The sequence below is a fragment of the Oncorhynchus masou genome, unplaced genomic scaffold (genome assembly GCF_036934945.1).
Source record: "Oncorhynchus masou masou isolate Uvic2021 unplaced genomic scaffold, UVic_Omas_1.1 unplaced_scaffold_558, whole genome shotgun sequence".
Lineage (NCBI taxonomy): Eukaryota > Metazoa > Chordata > Actinopteri > Salmoniformes > Salmonidae > Oncorhynchus > Oncorhynchus masou.
This window is the reverse complement of record NW_027011997.1, coordinates 72,501-90,000: the sequence shown is the minus strand read 5'-3', so window position 1 is coordinate 90,000 and position 17,500 is coordinate 72,501. Positions and strand designations below refer to the sequence as shown.

The window sequence follows — 17,500 nt, the reverse complement described above, 5'->3', positions numbered from 1 at the left end:
GGCGCCGGTGGCGTTGAGGATCTCCCATTCACCTGTACGGGAATTGGATCAGTGATTGCATGTTATCTTTAATGTTGTTGGATAATGGGACCACATTCACATTGGACATTTGGGATGGCAGGGTAGCCTAGTGGTTAGAGTGTTGGACTAGTAACCGAAAGGTTGCAACATTCCCCCAAACTATCTTCAGCATATTAAATGATTGTGGCAGGGTAGCCTTGTGGTTAGAGCGTTGGACTAGTAACTGAACAGGCCGTCATTGAAAATAAGAATTTGTTCTTAACTGACTTACCTAGTTAAATAAAGGTAAATTTTTAAAACAAAAAATAGAGATGGTCATACTGATTAACGTCTTCATCAAATGTGGAGGGAAGAGACTGACAAACCGGGTTAGTTACCTGCTGTTTCTTGTAGAAATGGTGTCTTTAACCAACATGTATTAACTGGTAATGAAACCGCCTTATGTTTCTATACACTGTTTACCCGTGAGATATTACTGTAGTTAGAACAAGTATCTTGTTGCTTGACTTCTGAAGCTTTTGGAGTAGCAAGACGTTTTACTTCAAGAGTATTTTTTTCCTACACACCGTTGTCGAAGAAGTCCTTGCGGTCGACGTAGTGGTCGACAAGGACCAGGTCAACCATGTTGCCGTCGTAGGTCCACGAGCCAAACTTCATGGAGCAGTTCTGTCTGTGTTGGGGAGGGGAAAACATTCTGTCTGTGGTGACTGCAGTTCTGTCTGTATTGGGGAGGGGAAAACATTCTGTCTGTGTTGGGGAGGGGAAAACATTCTGTCTGTATTGGGGAGGGGAAAACATTCTGTCTGTATTGGGGAGGGGAAAACATTCTGTCTGTATTGGGGAGGGGAAAACATTCTGTCTGTGTTGGGGAGGGGAAAACATTCTGTCTGTATTGGGGAGGGGAAAACATTCTGTCTGTATTGGGGAGGGGAAAACATTCTGTCTGTGGTGGGGAGGGGAAAACATTCTGTCTGTGGTGGGGAGGGGAAAACATTCTGTCTGTATTGGGGAGGGGAAAACATTCTGTCTGTATTGGGGAGGGGAAAACATTCTGTCTGTGGTGACTGCAGTTCTGTCTGTATTGGGGAGGGGAAAACATTCTGTCTGTGTTGGGGAGGGGAAAACATTCTGTCTGTGGTGGGGAGGGGAAAACATTCTGTCTGTGGTGGGGAGGGGAAAACATTCTGTCTGTATTGGGGAGGGGAAAACATTCTGTCTGTATTGGGGAGGGGAAAACATTCTGTCTGTGGTGACTGCAGTTCTGTCTGTATTGGGGAGGGGAAAACATTCTGTCTGTGTTGGGGAGGGGAAAACATTCTGTCTGTGTTGGGGAGGGGAAAACATTCTGTCTGTATTGGGGAGGGGAAAACATTCTGTCTGTATTGGGGAGGGGAAAACATTCTGTCTGTATTGGGGAGGGGAAAACATTCTGTCTGTATTGGGGAGGGGAAACCATTCTGTCTGTGGTGGGGAGGGGAAAACATTCTGTCTGTGGTGGGGAGGGGAAAACATTCTGTCTGTGGTGGGGAGGGGAAAACATTCTGTCTGTGGTGGGGAGGGGAAAACATTCTGTCTGTATTGGGGAGGGGAAAACATTCTGTCTGTGGTGGGGAGGGGAAAACATTCTGTCTGTGGTGGGGAGGGGAAAACATTCTGTCTGTGTTGGGGAGGGGAAAACATTCTGTCTGTGGTGGGGAGGGGAAAACATTCTGTCTGTGGTGGGGAGGGGAAAACATTCTGTCTGTATTGGGGAGGGGAAAACATTCTGTCTGTATTGGGGAGGGGAAAACATTCTGTCTGTGGTGGGGAGGGGAAAACATTCTGTCTGTGGTGGGGAGGGGAAAACATTCTGTCTGTGGTGGGGAGGGGAAAACATTCTGTCTGTGGTGACTGCAGTTCTGTCTGTGTTGGGGAGGGGAAAACATTCTGTCTGTGGTGGGGAGGGGAAAACATTCTGTCTGTATTGGGGAGGGGAAAACATTCTGTCTGTGGTGACTGCAGTTCTGTCTGTGTTGGGGAGGGGAAAACATTCTGTCTGTGGTGACTGCAGTTCTGTCTGTGTTGGGGAGGGGAAAACATTCTGTCTGTGGTGGGGAGGGGAAAACATTCTGTCTGTATTGGGGAGGGGAAAACATTCTGTCTGTGTTGGGGAGGGGAAAACATTCTGTCTGTGTTGGGGAGGGGAAAACATTCTGTCTGTGGTGACTGCAGTTCTGTCTGTGTTGGGGAGGGGAAAACATTCTGTCTGTGTTGGGGAGGGGAAAACATTCTGTCTGTGGTGACTGCAGTTCTGTCTGTGTTGGGGAGGGGAAAACATTCTGTCTGTGTTGGGGAGGGGAAAACATTCTGTCTGTGGTGGGGAGGGGAAAACATTCTGTCTGTGTTGGGGAGGGGAAAACATTCTGTCTGTGTTGGGGAGGGGAAAACATTCTGTCTGTGGTGACTGCAGTTCTGTCTGTGTTGGGGAGGGGAAAACATTCTGTCTGTGGTGACTGCAGTTCTGTCTGTGTTGGGGAGGGGAAAACATTCTGTCTGTGGTGGGGAGGGGAAAACATTCTGTCTGTGTTGGGGAGGGGAAAACATTCTGTCTGTGTTGGGGAGGGGAAAACATTCTGTCTGTGTTGGGGAGGGGAAAACATTCTGTCTGTGTTGGGGAGGGGAAAACATTCTGTCTGTGGTGACTGCAGTTCTGTCTGTGGTGGGGAGGGGAAAACATTCTGTCTGTGGTGGGGAGGGGAAAACATTCTGTCTGTGTTGGGGAGGGGAAAACATTCTGTCTGTGTTGGGGAGGGGAAAAGATTCTGTCTGTGGTGACTGCAGTTCTGTCTGTGTTGGGGAGGGGAAAACATTCTGTCTGTGGTGACTGCAGTTCTGTCTGTGTTGGGGAGGGGAAAACATTCTGTCTGTGGTGGGGAGGGGAAAACATTCTGTCTGTGTTGGGGAGGGAAAACATTCTGTCTGTGGTGGGGAGGGGAAACCATTCTGTCTGTGTTGGGGAGGGGAAAACATTCTGTCTGTGTTGGGGAGGGGAAAACATTCTGTCTGTGGTGACTGCAGTTCTGTCTGTGGTGGGGAGGGGAAAACATTCTGTCTGTGTTGGGGAGGGGAAAACATTCTGTCTGTGGTGACTGCAGTTCTGTCTGTGGTGGGGAGGGGAAAACATTCTGTCTGTGTTGGGGAGGGAAAACATTCTGACTGTGGTGGGGAGGGGAAAACATTCTGTCTGTGGTGGGGAGGGGAAAACATTCTGTCTGTGGTGGGGAGGGGAAAACATTCTGTCTGTACTGGGGAGGGGAAAACATTCTGTCCGTGTTGGGGAGGGGAAAACATTCTGTCTGTGGTGGGGAGGGGAAAACATTCTGTCTGTGTTGGGGAGGGGAAAACATTCTGACTGTGGTGGGGAGGGGAAAACATTCTGTCTGTGGTGGGGAGGGGAAAACATTCTGTCTGTGGTGGGGAGGGGAAAACATTCTGTCTGTGGTGACTGCAGTTCTGTCTGTGGTGGGGAGGGGAAAACATTCTGTCTGTGGTGGGGAGGGGAAAACATTCTGTCTGTGTTGGGGAGGGGAAAACATTCTGTCTGTGGTGGGGAGGGGAAAACATTCTGTCTGTGGTGGGGAGGGGAAAACATTCTGTCTGTGGTGACTGCAGTTCTGTCTGTGGTGGGGAGGGGAAAACATTCTGTCTGTGGTGGGGAGGGGAAAAAATTCTGTCTGTGGTGGGGAGGGGAAAACATTCTGTCTGTGTTGGGGAGGGGAAAACATTCTGTCTGTGGTGACTGCAGTTCTGTCTGTGTTGGGGAGGGGAAAACATTCTGTCTGTGGTGGGGAGGGGAAAACATTCTGTCTGTGGTGGGGAGGGGAAAACATTCTGTCTGTGGTGGGGAGGGGAAAACATTGTCTGTGGTGGGGAGGGGAAAACATTCTGTCTGTATTGGGGAGGGGAAAACATTCTGTCTGTATTGGGGAGGGGAAAACATTCTGTCTGTGGTGGGGAGGGGAAAACATTCTGTCTGTGGTGGGGAGGGGAAAACATTCTGTCTGTGTTGGGGAGGGGAAAACATTCTGTCTGTGTTGGGGAGGGGAAAACATTCTGTCTGTGTTGGGGAGGGGAAAACATTCTGTCTGTGGTGGGGAGGGGAAAACATTCTGTCTGTGTTGGGGAGGGGAAAACATTCTGTCTGTGTTGGGGAGGGGAAAACATTCTGTCTGTGGTGGGGAGGGGAAAACATTCTGTCTGTGGTGGGGAGGGGAAAACATTCTGTCTGTGTTGGGGAGGGGAAAACATTCTGTCTGTGGTGACTGCAGTTGTGTCTGTGTTGGGGAGGGGAAAACATTCTGTCTGTGGTGGGGAGGGGAAAACATTCTGTCTGTGGTGGGGAGGGGAAAACATTCTGTCTGTGTTGGGGAGGGGAAAACATTCTGTCTGTGGTGGGGAGGGGAAAACATTCTGTCTGTGTTGGGGAGGGGAAAACATTCTGTCTGTGGTGGGGAGGGGAAAACATTCTGTCTGTGTTGGGGAGGGGAAAACATTCTGTCTGTGGTGACTGCAGTTCTGTCTGTGGTGGGGAGGGGAAAACATTCTGTCTGTGGTGGGGAGGGGAAAACATTCTGTCTGTGTTGGGGAGGGGAAAACATTCTGTCTGTGGTGGGGAGGGGAAAACATTCTGTCTGTGGTGGGGAGGGGAAAACATTCTGTCTGTGGTGACTGCAGTTCTGTCTGTGGTGGGGAGGGGAAAACATTCTGTCTGTGGTGACTGCAGTTCTGTCTGTGGTGGGGAGGGGAAAACATTCTGTCTGTGGTGGGGAGGGGAAAACATTCTGTCTGTGGTGGGGAGGGGAAAACATTCTGTCTGTGGTGGGGAGGGGAAAACATTCTGTCTGTGTTGGGGAGGGGAAAACATTCTGTCTGTGGTGGGGAGGGGAAAACATTCTGTCTGTGGTGGGGAGGGGAAAACATTCTGTCTGTGGTGGGGAGGGGAAAACATTCTGTCTGTGGTGGGGAGGGGAAAACATTCTGTCTGTGTTGGGGAGGGGAAAACATTCTGTCTGTGGTGGGGAGGGGAAAACATTCTGTCTGTGTTGGGGAGGGGAAAACATTCTGTCTGTGGTGGGGAGGGGAAAACATTCTGTCTGTGTTGGGGAGGGGAAAACATTCTGTCTGTGGTGACTGCAGTTCTGTCTGTGGTGGGGAGGGGAAAACATTCTGTCTGTGGTGGGGAGGGGAAAACATTCTGTCTGTGGTGGGGAGGGGAAAACATACTGTCTGTGGTGGGGAGGGGAAAACATTCTGTCTGTGTTGGGGAGGGGAAAACATTCTGTCTGTGGTGACTGCAGTTCTGTCTGTGGTGGGGAGGGAAAACATTCTGTCTGTGGTGGGGAGGGGAAAACATTCTGTCTGTGGTGGGGAGGGGAAAACATTCTGTCTGTGGTGGAGAGGGGAAAACATTCTGTCTGTGGTGGGGAGGGGAAAACATTCTGTCTGTGGTGGGGAGGGGAAAACATTCTGTCTGTGGTGGGGAGGGGAAAACATTCTGTCTGTGTTGGGGAGGGGAAAACATTCTGTCTGTGGTGGGGAGGGGAAAACATTCTGTCTGTGTTGGGGAGGGAAAACATTCTGTCTGTGGTGGGGAGGGGAAAACATTCTGTCTGTGTTGGGGAGGGAAAACATTCTGTCTGTGGTGACTGCAGTTCTGTCTGTGGTGGGGAGGGGAAAACATTCTGTCTGTGGTGGGGAGGGGAAAACATTCTGTCTGTGGTGGGGAGGGGAAAACATTCTGTCTGTGGTGGGGAGGGGAAAACATTCTGTCTGTATTGGGGAGGGGAAAACATTCTGTCTGTGGTGGGGAGGGGAAAACATTCTGTCTGTGGTGGGGAGGGGAAAACATTCTGTCTGTGTTGGGGAGGGGAAAACATTCTGTCTGTGGTGGGGAGGGGAAAACATTCTGTCTGTGGTGGGGAGGGGAAAACATTCTGTCTGTGGTGGGGAGGGGAAAACATTCTGTCTGTGTTGGGGAGGGGAAAACATTCTGTCTGTGGTGGGGAGGGGAAAACATTCTGTCTGTGGTGGGGAGGGGAAAACATTCTGTCTGTGTTGGGGAGGGGAAAACATTCTGTCTGTGGTGACTGCAGTTCTGTCTGTGGTGGGGAGGGGAAAACATTCTGTCTGTGGTGGGGAGGGGAAACCATTCTGTCTGTGGTGGGGAGGAGAAAACATTCTGTCTGTGGTGACTGCAGTTCTGTCTGTGGTGGGGAGGGGAAAACATTCTGTCTGTGGTGGGGAGGGGAAACCATTCTGTCTGTATTGGGGAGGGGAAAACATTCTGTCTGTGGTGGGGAGGGGAAAACATTCTGTCTGTGTTGGGGAGGGGAAAACATTCTGTCTGTATTGGGGAGGGGAAAACATTCTGTCTGTGGTGGGGAGGGGAAAACATTCTGTCTGTGTTGGGGAGGGGAAAACATTCTGTCTGTGGTGGGGAGGGGAAAACATTATGTCTGTGTTGGGGAGGGGAAAACATTCTGTCTGTGTTGGGGAGGGGAAAACATTCTGTCTGTGGTGGGGAGGGGAAAACATTCTGTCTGTGGTGGGGAGGGGAAAACATTCTGTCTGTGGTGGGGAGGGGAAAACATTCTGTCTGTATTGGGGAGGGGAAAACATTCTGTCTGTGGTGGGGAGGGGAAAACATTCTGTCTGTGGTGGGGAGGGGAAAACATTCTGTCTGTGTTGGGGAGGGGAAAACATTCTGTCTGTGGTGGGGAGGGGAAAACATTCTGTCTGTGGTGGGGAGGGGAAAACATTCTGTCTGTGGTGGGGAGGGGAAAACATTCTGTCTGTGTTGGGGAGGGGAAAACATTCTGTCTGTGTTGGGGAGGGGAAAACATTCTGTCTGTGGTGGGGAGGGGAAACCATTCTGTCTGTGGTGACTGCAGTTCTGTCTGTGGTGGGGAGGGGAAACCATTCTGTCTGTGTTGGGGAGGGGAAAACATTCTGTCTGTGGTGGGGAGGGGAAACCATTCTGTCTGTGTTGGGGAGGGGAAAACATTCTGTCTGTGGTGGGGAGGGGAAACCATTCTGTCTGTGTTGGGGAGGGGAAAACATTCTGTCTGTGGTGGGGAGGGGAAACCATTCTGTCTGTGTTGGGGAGGGGAAAACATTCTGTCTGTGGTGGGGAGGGGAAAACATTCTGTCTGTGGTGGGGAGGGGAAACCATTCTGTCTGTGTTGGGGAGGGGAAAACATTCTGTCTGTGTTGGGGAGGGGAAACCATTCTGTCTGTGTTGGGGAGGGGAAAACATTCTGTCTGTGTTGGGGAGGGGAAACCATTCTGTCTGTGGTGGGGAGGGGAAAACATTCTGTCTGTGTTGGGGAGGGGGAAACATTCTGTCTGTGTTGGGGAGGGGAAACCATTCTGTCTGTGGTGGGGAGGGGAAACCATTCTGTCTGTGTTGGGGAGGGGAAACCATTCTGTCTGTATTGGGGAGGGGAAACCATTCTGTCTGTGGTGGGGAGGGGAAACCATTCTGTCTGTGTTGGGGAGGGGAAACCATTCTGTCTGTATTGGGGAGGGGAAACCATTCTGTCTGTGGTGACTGCAGTTCTGTCTGTGTTGGGGAGGGGAAACCATTCTGTCTGTGTTGGGGAGGGGAAAACATTCTGTCTGTGTTGGGGAGGGGAAAACATTCTGTCTGTGTTGGGGAGGGGAAACCATTCTGTCTGTGGTGGGGAGGGGAAACCATTCTGTCTGTGTTGGGGAGGGGAAACCATTCTGTCTGTATTGGGGAGGGGAAACCATTCTGTCTGTGGTGACTGCAGTTCTGTCTGTGGTGGGGAGGGGAAAACATTCTGTCTGTGTTGGGGAGGGGAAAACATTCTGTCTGTGTTGGGGAGGGGAAACCATTCTGTCTGTGGTGGGGAGGGGAAACCATTCTGTCTGTGGTGGGGAGGGGAAAACATTCTGTCTGTGTTGGGGAGGGGAAACCATTCTGTCTGTATTGGGGAGGGGAAACCATTCTGTCTGTGGTGACTGCAGTTCTGTCTGTGTTGGGGAGGGGAAACCATTCTGTCTGTGTTGGGGAGGGGAAAACATTCTGTCTGTGTTGGGGAGGGGAAACCATTCTGTCTGTATTGGGGAGGGGAAACCATTCTGTCTGTGGTGACTGCAGTTCTGTCTGTGTTGGGGAGGGGAAAACATTCTGTCTGTGGTGGGGAGGGGAAAACATTCTGTCTGTGGTGGGGAGGGGAAACCATTCTGTCTGTGTTGGGGAGGGGAAACCATTCTGTCTGTATTGGGGAGGGGAAAACATTCTGTCTGTGGTGACTGCAGTTCTGTCTGTGTTGGGGAGGGGAAAACATTCTGTCTGTGGTGACTGCAGTTCTGTCTGTGTTGGGGAGGGGAAAACATTCTGTCTGTGGTGACTGCAGTTCTGTCTGTATTGGGGAGGGGAAAACATTCTGTCTGTGGTGGGGAGGGGAAACCATTCTGTCTGTGTTGGGGAGGGGAAACCATTCTGTCTGTGTTGGGGAGGGGAAACCATTCTGTCTGTGGTGGGGAGGGGAAAACATTCTGTCTGTATTGGGGAGGGGAAACCATTCTGTCTGTGTTGGGGAGGGGAAACCATTCTGTCTGTGTTGGGGAGGGGAAACCATTCTGTCTGTGTTGGGGAGGGGAAACCATTCTGTCTGTGGTGACTGCAGTTCTGTCTGTGGTGGGGAGGGGAAAACATTCTGTCTGTGTTGGGGAGGGGAAACCATTCTGTCTGTGTTGGGGAGGGGAAAACATTCTGTCTGTGTTGGGGAGGGGAAAACATTCTGTCTGTGTTGGGGAGGGGAAACCATTCTGTCTGTGTTGGGGAGGGGAAAACATTCTGTCTGTGGTGACTGCAGTTCTGTCTGTGTTGGGGAGGGGAAACCATTCTGTCTGTGTTGGGGAGGGGAAACCATTCTGTCTGTGGGGACTGCAGTTCTGTCTGTCTTTTTAAATTGACTTTATATTAAAGTATTTATATTGTAAAGTAACAAAGAAGTTATATATCTTGTTTTTTAACAAAAAAAATATACACCAGTCACATCTCAATCAACCAATCAGCCAACCAATCAACAAATCAACCAATTGACAAATCTACCAATTAACCAATCAACCAATCATCAACCAATCAATCAACCAATCAACCAGCCAACCAAAGGGAAGGGGAGAGTGAGTGATAAAGGAGAAGAAGTGACACAACAAATCTTATAAATGATAGTGATAAAGTGATATGGTAAAACAGAGATAATCATGGATAAAGTGATATAGTAAAACAGAGATAATCATGAATAAAGTGATATAGTAAAACAGAGATAATCATGAATAAAGTGATATGGTAAAACAGAGATAATCATGGATAAAGTGATATAGTAAAACAGAGATAATCATGGATAAAGTGATATAGTAAAACAGAGAATCATGGATAAAGTGATTTGGTAAAACAGAGATAATCATGAATAAAGTGATATAGTAAAACAGAGATAATCATGGATAAAGTGATATAGTAAAACAGAGATAACCATGGATAAAGTGATATGTAAAACAGAGATAATCATGGATAAAGTGATATAGTAAAACAGAGATAATCATGAATAAAGTGATATAGTAAAACAGAGATAACCATGGATAAAGTGATATGGTAAAACAGAGATAATCATGGATAAAGTGATATGGTAAAACAGAGATAATCATGGATAAAGTGATATGGTAAAACAGAGATAATCATGGATAAAGTGATATGGTAAAACAGAGATAATCATGGATAAAGTGATATGGTAAAACAGAGATAATCATGGATAAAGTGATATGGTAAAACAGAGATAATCATGGATAAAGTGATATGGTAAAACAGAGATAATCATGGATAAAGTGATATAGTAAAACAGAGATAATCATGGATAAAGTGATATGGTAAAACAGAGATAATCATGGATAAAGTGAAATGGTAAAACAGAGATAATTATGGATAAAGTGATATAGTAAAACAGAGATAATCATGGATGTCACCTTCTTCCCGTCCGACAGGTAGGACTGATGGATTGTTTGGTTGATTAGTGTGTGTGTGTGTGTGTCTGTGTGTATGTCCTTCCATGTTAGTGTTTATGTGTGCGTGAGCTTGTGTTTGTTCATGTGTGTATGTTGTGTGCGTGTGAGCGTTCGTGTGTGTGTGTCCAGCGGTCAGTCCCACCTGTCGAAGGGAAAGAAGGTGACGTCCATGGTGCATGAAGACTTGTAGCTGGCCGGAGGGGTCCACCTGATTGTCCCATCTGACCTCACGATGGCTTTGGTCATCAGAGAGCCCTCGAAACGCCCGTCAGCACTGGGGGGGGGAGTGAGTGAGTGAGTGAGTGAGGAGTGAGTAAGGGGGATAGGGAGGGAGGGGTGAGGATAGGGATGGGAGGGAAGGGAGGGAGGAAGGAAGGGAGGGAAGGAGGGGAAGTTAGTTGGAGAGTTGTGATAGACACATTTTAAACACACAACAAGAGACGATGAGGCTGTTGAAAAGAACCAGCAGAACCTTTCAGGATGCTGCGTGGTCGCGCTGGTTGTCCTAAAACGATACTAGATTACAATAGACCTCCATGCTAACCCTGCTAACATTAATGCTTATAATAGACCTCCATGCTAACCCTGCTAACATGAATGATTATAATAGACCTCCATGCTAACCCTGCTAACATGAATGATTATAATAGACCTCCATGCTAACCCTGCTAACATGAATGATTATAATAGACCTCCATGCTAACCCTGCTAACATGAATGATTATAATAGACCTCCATGCTAACCCTGCTAACATGAATGATTATAATAGACCTCCATGCTAACCCTGCTAACATGAATGCTTATAATAGACCTCCATGCTAACCCTGCTAACACGAATGATTATAATAGACCTCCATGCTAACCCTGCTAACACGAATGATTACAATAGACCTCCATGCTAACCCTGCTAACATGAATGATTATAATAGACCTCCATGCTAACCCTGCTAACATGAATGATTATAATAGACCTCCATGCTAACCCTGCTAACATGAATGATTATAATAGACCTCCATGCTAACCCTGCTAACATGAATGATTATAATAGACCTCCATGCTAACCCTGCTAACATGAATGATTATAATAGACCTCCATGCTAACCCTGCTAACATGAATGCTTATAATAGACCTCCATGCTAACCCTGCTAACACGAATGATTATAATAGATCTCCATGCTAACCCTGCTAACACGAATGATTACAATAGACCTCCATGCTAACCCTGCTAACATGAATGATTATAATAGACCTCCATGCTAACCCTGCTAACATGAATGATTACAATAGACCTCCATGCTAACCCTGCTAACATGAATGATTATAATAGACCTCCATGCTAACCCTGCTAACATGAATGATTATAATAGACCTCCATGCTAACCCTGCTAACATGAATGATTATAATAGACCTCCATGCTAACCCTGCTAACATGAATGATTACAATAGACCTCCATGCTAACCCTGCTAACATGAATGATTATAATAGACCTCCATGCTAACCCTGCTAACATGAATGATTATAATAGACCTCCATGCTAACCCTGCTAACATTAATGATTATAATAGACCTCCATGCTAACCCTGCTAACATGAATGCTTATAATAGACCTCCATGCTAATCCTGCTAACATGAATGCTTATAATAGACCTCCATGCTAACCCTGCTAACATGAATGATTATAATAGACCTCCATGCTAACCCTGCTAACATGAATGATTATAATAGACCTCCATGCTAACCCTGCTAACATGAATGATTATAATAGACCTCCATGCTAACCCTGCTAACATGAATGATTATAATAGACCTCCATGCTAACCCTGCTAACATGAATGATTATAATAGACCTCCATGCTAACACTGCTAACATAAATGATTATAATAGACCTCCATGCTAACACTGCTAACATAAATTATTATAATAGACCTCCATGCTAACCCTGCTAACATGAATGCTTATAATAGACCTCCATGCTAACCCTGCTAACATGAATGCTTATAATAGACCTCCATGCTAACCCTGCTAACATGAATGCTTAAAATAGACCTCCATGCTAACACTGCTAACATAAATTATTATAATAGACCTCCATGCTAACCCTGCTAACATTAATTATTATAATATACCTCCATGCTAACCCTGCTAACATTAATTATTATAATATACCTCCATGCTAACCCTGCTAACATGAATGATTACAATAGACCTTCATGCTAACCCTGCTAACATAAATGATTATAATAGACCTCCATGCTAACACTGCTAACATAAATTATTATAATAGACCTCCATGCTAACACTGCTAACATAAATTATTATAATAGACCTCCATGCTAACACTGCTAACATAAATTATTATAATAGACCTCCATGCTAACACTGCTATCATGAATGATTATAATAGACCTCCATGCTAACCCTGCTAAGATTAATGAAGTGAGGAGGAAGAAAAGTCATCAGAAGTACTATGTTATACACTATGTTATCAGAGTGAAGAGTTGTCTTACAAGTATCTAAACTGTAAAGCAGGTTCTAAGAAAGCATTCATTGATTTTTCAGGGACAATAAAGTATCAAAGAAAGTCTGAAAACACAGAGCTGAGCCCATATGAAGCAGGAAGTAGTGCGGACTCACTTCTCATAGAGGACGATGTCTGGCAGCCATATTGTTTCAGAGGGAACTCTGATAGAGGTGATTCCTCCATACTCATCAGGGTTCCACTGGAGCTTCACATCCACCCACTCCTACAGAACATAGAACATTACATTACACCAGAACATAGAACATTACATTACAATGTAGCATTATAAAGTAACATTACATTACATTTACATTTAAGTCATTTAGCAGACGCTCTTATCCAGAGCGACTTACAAATTATAACATAACATTACAATATACCATGACATTATAACAGAACAATATACCATTACATTACAACGTAACATTATAAAATAACATGACATTGTAACATAACAATATAACATAACATAACTAAATAATTTTTTTTTACCTTTATTTAACTAGGCGAGTCAGTTAAGAACAAATTCTTATTTTCAATGACGGCCTAGGAACAGTGTTCAGGGGCAGAACGCCAGATTTGTACCTTGTCAGCTCGGGGATTTGAACCTTAACCTTTTGGTTACGAGTCCAACGCACTAACCACTAGGCTACCCTGCTGTATATCATTACATTATAACATAACAATATACCATTACATTACAACATAACAATATACCATTACATTATAAAATAACAATATAAAATAACATTATAAAAATATAAAATAACATTATAACATAACAATATACAATTAAATTATAACATAACAATATACCATTACATTATAACAGAACAATATACCATAGCATTATAACATAACAATATACAATTAAATTATAACATAACAATATACCATAACATTATAACATAACAATATACCATAACATTATAACATAACATTATAACATGACAATATAACGTAACAATATACCATAACATTATAACATACTTTTATAACATGACATTATAACATAACATTATAACATAACATTATAACATGACAATATAACGTAACAATATAGCATTCTTTTATAACATAACAATATAACATACTTTTACAACATAACATTACAACATAACATTACAAAATAACATTATAACATAACATTATAACATAACATAACAATATAACATGGCAATATAACATAACATTATAACATAACAATATAACATAACATTACAAAATAACATTATAACATAACATTATAACATAACATAACAATATAACATGGCAATATAACATAACATTATAACATAACAATATACCATAACATTATAACATAACATTATAACATGACAATATAACGTAACAATATACCATAACATTATAACATACTTTTATAACATGACATTATAACATAACATTATAACATAACATTATAACATGACAATATAACGTAACAATATAGCATTCTTTTATAACATAACAATATAACATACTTTTACAACATAACATTACAACATAACATTACAAAATAACATTATAACATAACATTATAACATAACATAACAATATAACATGGCAATATAACATAACATTATAACATAACAATATAACATAACATTATAACATAACAATATAACATGATAATATAACATTACATTATAACATGACAATATAACATTATAACATAACATTATAACATAACAATATAACATAACATTATAACATAACATTATAGCATACTTTTATAACATGACAATATAACATACTTTTACAACATAACATTACAACATAACATTACAACATAACATTACAACATAACATTACAACACGACATTATAACATAACATTACAACATGACATTACAACATAACATTATAACATGACATTATAACATGACAATATGACATGACATTATAACATACCATTACAATAATACCAATACAGGCATGAACTGCTAAGGTATAACACTGCTACATAAATACAACACCATATTGAAGTTTTCTAGAAACAAGTGATGCTCTATGAAGCTGATTGGTCCTTACCTGGCATAGCCAGACATTAGTAGTCATCAGCTGATTGGTCCTTACCTGGCATAGCCAGACATTAGTAGTCACCAGCTGATTGGTCCTTACCTGCCATAGCCAGACATTAGTAGTCATCAGCTGATTGGTCCTTACCTGGCATAGCCAGACATTAGTAGTCATCAGCTGATTGGTCCTTACCTGCCATAGCCAGACATTAGTAGTCATCAGCTGATTGGTCCTTACCTGGCATAGCCAGACATTAGTAGTCATCAGCTGATTGGTCCTTACCTGCCATAGCCAGACATTAGTAGTCATCAGCTGATTGGTCCTTACCTGCCATAGCCAGACATTAGTAGTCATCTGCTGATTGGTCCTTATCTGCCATAGCCAGACATTAGTAGTCATCAGCTGATTGGTCCTTACCTGGCATAGCCAGACATTAGTAGTCATCAGCTGATTGGTCCTTACCTGGCATAGCCAGACATTAGTAGTCATCAGCTGATTGGTCCTTACCTGCCATAGCCAGACATTAGTAGGCATCAGCTGATTGGTCCTTACCTGTCATAGCCAGACATTAGTAGTCATCAGCTGATTGGTCCTCACCTGCCATAGCCAGACATTAGTAGTCATCAGCTGATTGGTCCTTACCTGGCATAGCCAGACATTGGTAGTCATCAGCTGATTGGTCCTTACCTGGCATAGCCAGACATTAGTAGTCATCAGCTGATTGGTCCTTACCTGGCATAGCCAGACATTAGTAGTCATCAGCTGATTGGTCCTTACCTGCCATAGCCAGACATTAGTAGTCATCAGCTGATTGGTCCTTACCTGTCATAGCCAGACATTAGTAGTCATCAGCTGATTGGTCCTCACCTGCCATAGCCAGACATTAGTAGTCATCAGCTGATTGGTCCTTACCTGGCATAGCCAGACATTAGTAGTCATCAGCTGATTGGTCCTTACCTGGCATAGCCAGACATTAGTAGTCATCAGCTGATTGGTCCTTACCTGGCATAGCCAGACATTAGTAGTCATCAGCTGATTGGTCCTTACCTGCCATAGCCAGACATTAGTAGTCATCAGCTGATTGGTCCTTACCTGCCATAGCCAGACATTAGTAGTCATCAGCTGATTGGTCCTTACCTGCCATAGCCAGACATTAGTAGTCATCAGCTGATTGGTCCTTACCTGGCATAGCCAGACATTAGTAGTCATCAGCTGATTGGTCCTTACCTGCCATAGCCAGACATTAGTAGTCATCAGCTGATTGGTCCTTACCTGCCATAGCCAGACATTAGTAGTCATCAGCTGATTGGTCCTTACCTGGCATAGCCAGACATTAGTAGTCATCAGCTGATTGGTCCTTACCTGCCATAGCCAGACATTAGTAGTCATCAGCTGATTGGTCCTTACCTGCCATAGCCAGACATTAGTAGTCATCTGCTGATTGGTCCTTATCTGCCATAGCCAGACATTAGTAGTCATCAGCTGATTGGTCCTTACCTGCCATTGCCAGACATTAGTAGTCATCAGCTGATTGGTCCTTACCTGGCATAGCCAGACATTAGTAGTCATCCGCTGATTAGTCCTTACCTGCCATAGCCAGACATTAGTAGTCATCAGCTGATTCTTCTCATCCTGTCAGAACAAGAAGAGAAGAGAAGGAATATGCATTATGAACAATGTCTGCATGACTAAAAGCAAAGTTTTAGATGAAAGACAGAATACATGATTAGAAGTTGAAGAAGTTTGGAAGGATGCCGGTCAAATTAGACTGGAGTGAAAATCCATGGCACAGATGTCATGGTCTCTCTGTGACCCAGAAAGACAGTGGGACAGAATGTCTGTCTACCTGACTGAATCAATGGTCAAAGGTGGGTTTTAGGCAGATTGGTGCATTTTGGTTAAATGACCACAAGGTGGCAGTATGTAGTCATTACAGGAATGTGAGAGAGGAGTGTGTGACTGCCTCACAAGGACTAGGAACAAATGTGGTTCACACAGTTGTGTGTTTGTGATGTTAGAGTTAGAGACAGGGACAGAGAACAATTTAGAGAGAGAGAGTGGTTGCGCGTGCATGTGTGTGTGTGTGTGTGTGTGTGTGTGTGTGCGTGCGTGCTCGTTTGTGTGTGTGTCTGTGGAGGTCAGTGTAAATAATCGATGCTAGCTCCTCTCTACCCAATGGTCCCATTAGAGACAGAGAGAGAGAGAAAGAGAGCAAGAGGGTGAGAGAGAGGAGTGTGTGACTGCCTCACAAGGACTAGGAACAAATGTGGTTCACACAGTTGTGTGTTTGTGATGTTAGAGTTAGAGACAGGGACAGAGAACAATTTAGAGAGAGAGTGTGGTCGCGCGTGCTTGTGTGTGCTTGTGTGTGTGTGTGTGTGTGTTTGTGTCTGTCTGTGCGTGTGTGTGTCTGTGGAGGTTAGTGTAAATAATCGATGCTATCTAGCTCCTCTCGGCCCAATGGTCCCATTAGAGAGAGAGAGGAAAGAGGGAGAGAGAAGTGAGGAAAGCGGGAGAGAGAAGAGAGCAAGAGAGCATCCTTTTAGGATGACCCTCGCTCCACTCTTCTCCTCTCTCTCCTCCTCTCCTCCCTGTATCTTCCCTTGCCGTCAAAATAACCACCTTTCTCTCATTTCCCCTCCTCCTTCTTTTTACCTCTCTTCCTGTCCTCCTCCTTACCTCTCTTCCTGTCCTCCTCCATCCCTTTACCTCTCTTCCTGTCCTCCTCCGTCCCTTTACCTCTCTTCCTGTCCTCCTCCTTCCCCTTACCTCTCTTCCTGTCCTCCTCCTTCCCCTGACCTCTCTTCCTGTCCTCCTCCTTCCCCTGACCTCTCTTCCTGTCCTCCTCCTCCCCCTGACCTTTCTT

General features: G+C 44.6%; 1 protein-coding gene across 1 annotated transcript in view; it reads right to left on the bottom strand.

The window, feature by feature from the left end:
- The window catches only part of LOC135536111 (neuronal acetylcholine receptor subunit non-alpha-3), a 35,538-nt gene that overhangs the window by 5,537 nt on the left and 12,501 nt on the right, over positions 1–17,500 (bottom strand). Inside the window, exons 3-7 of the mRNA XM_064962504.1 lie at positions 16,222–16,266; positions 12,730–12,839; positions 10,232–10,363; positions 588–691; positions 1–32 (exon numbers count right to left, since the gene is read on the bottom strand). The exon at positions 1–32 is cut by the window's left edge and continues 246 nt beyond it. Of these exons, the coding sequence (XP_064818576.1) occupies positions 1–32; positions 588–691; positions 10,232–10,363; positions 12,730–12,839; positions 16,222–16,266 (423 nt within the window). The remainder of the gene's footprint in view (positions 33–587; positions 692–10,231; positions 10,364–12,729; positions 12,840–16,221; positions 16,267–17,500) is intronic.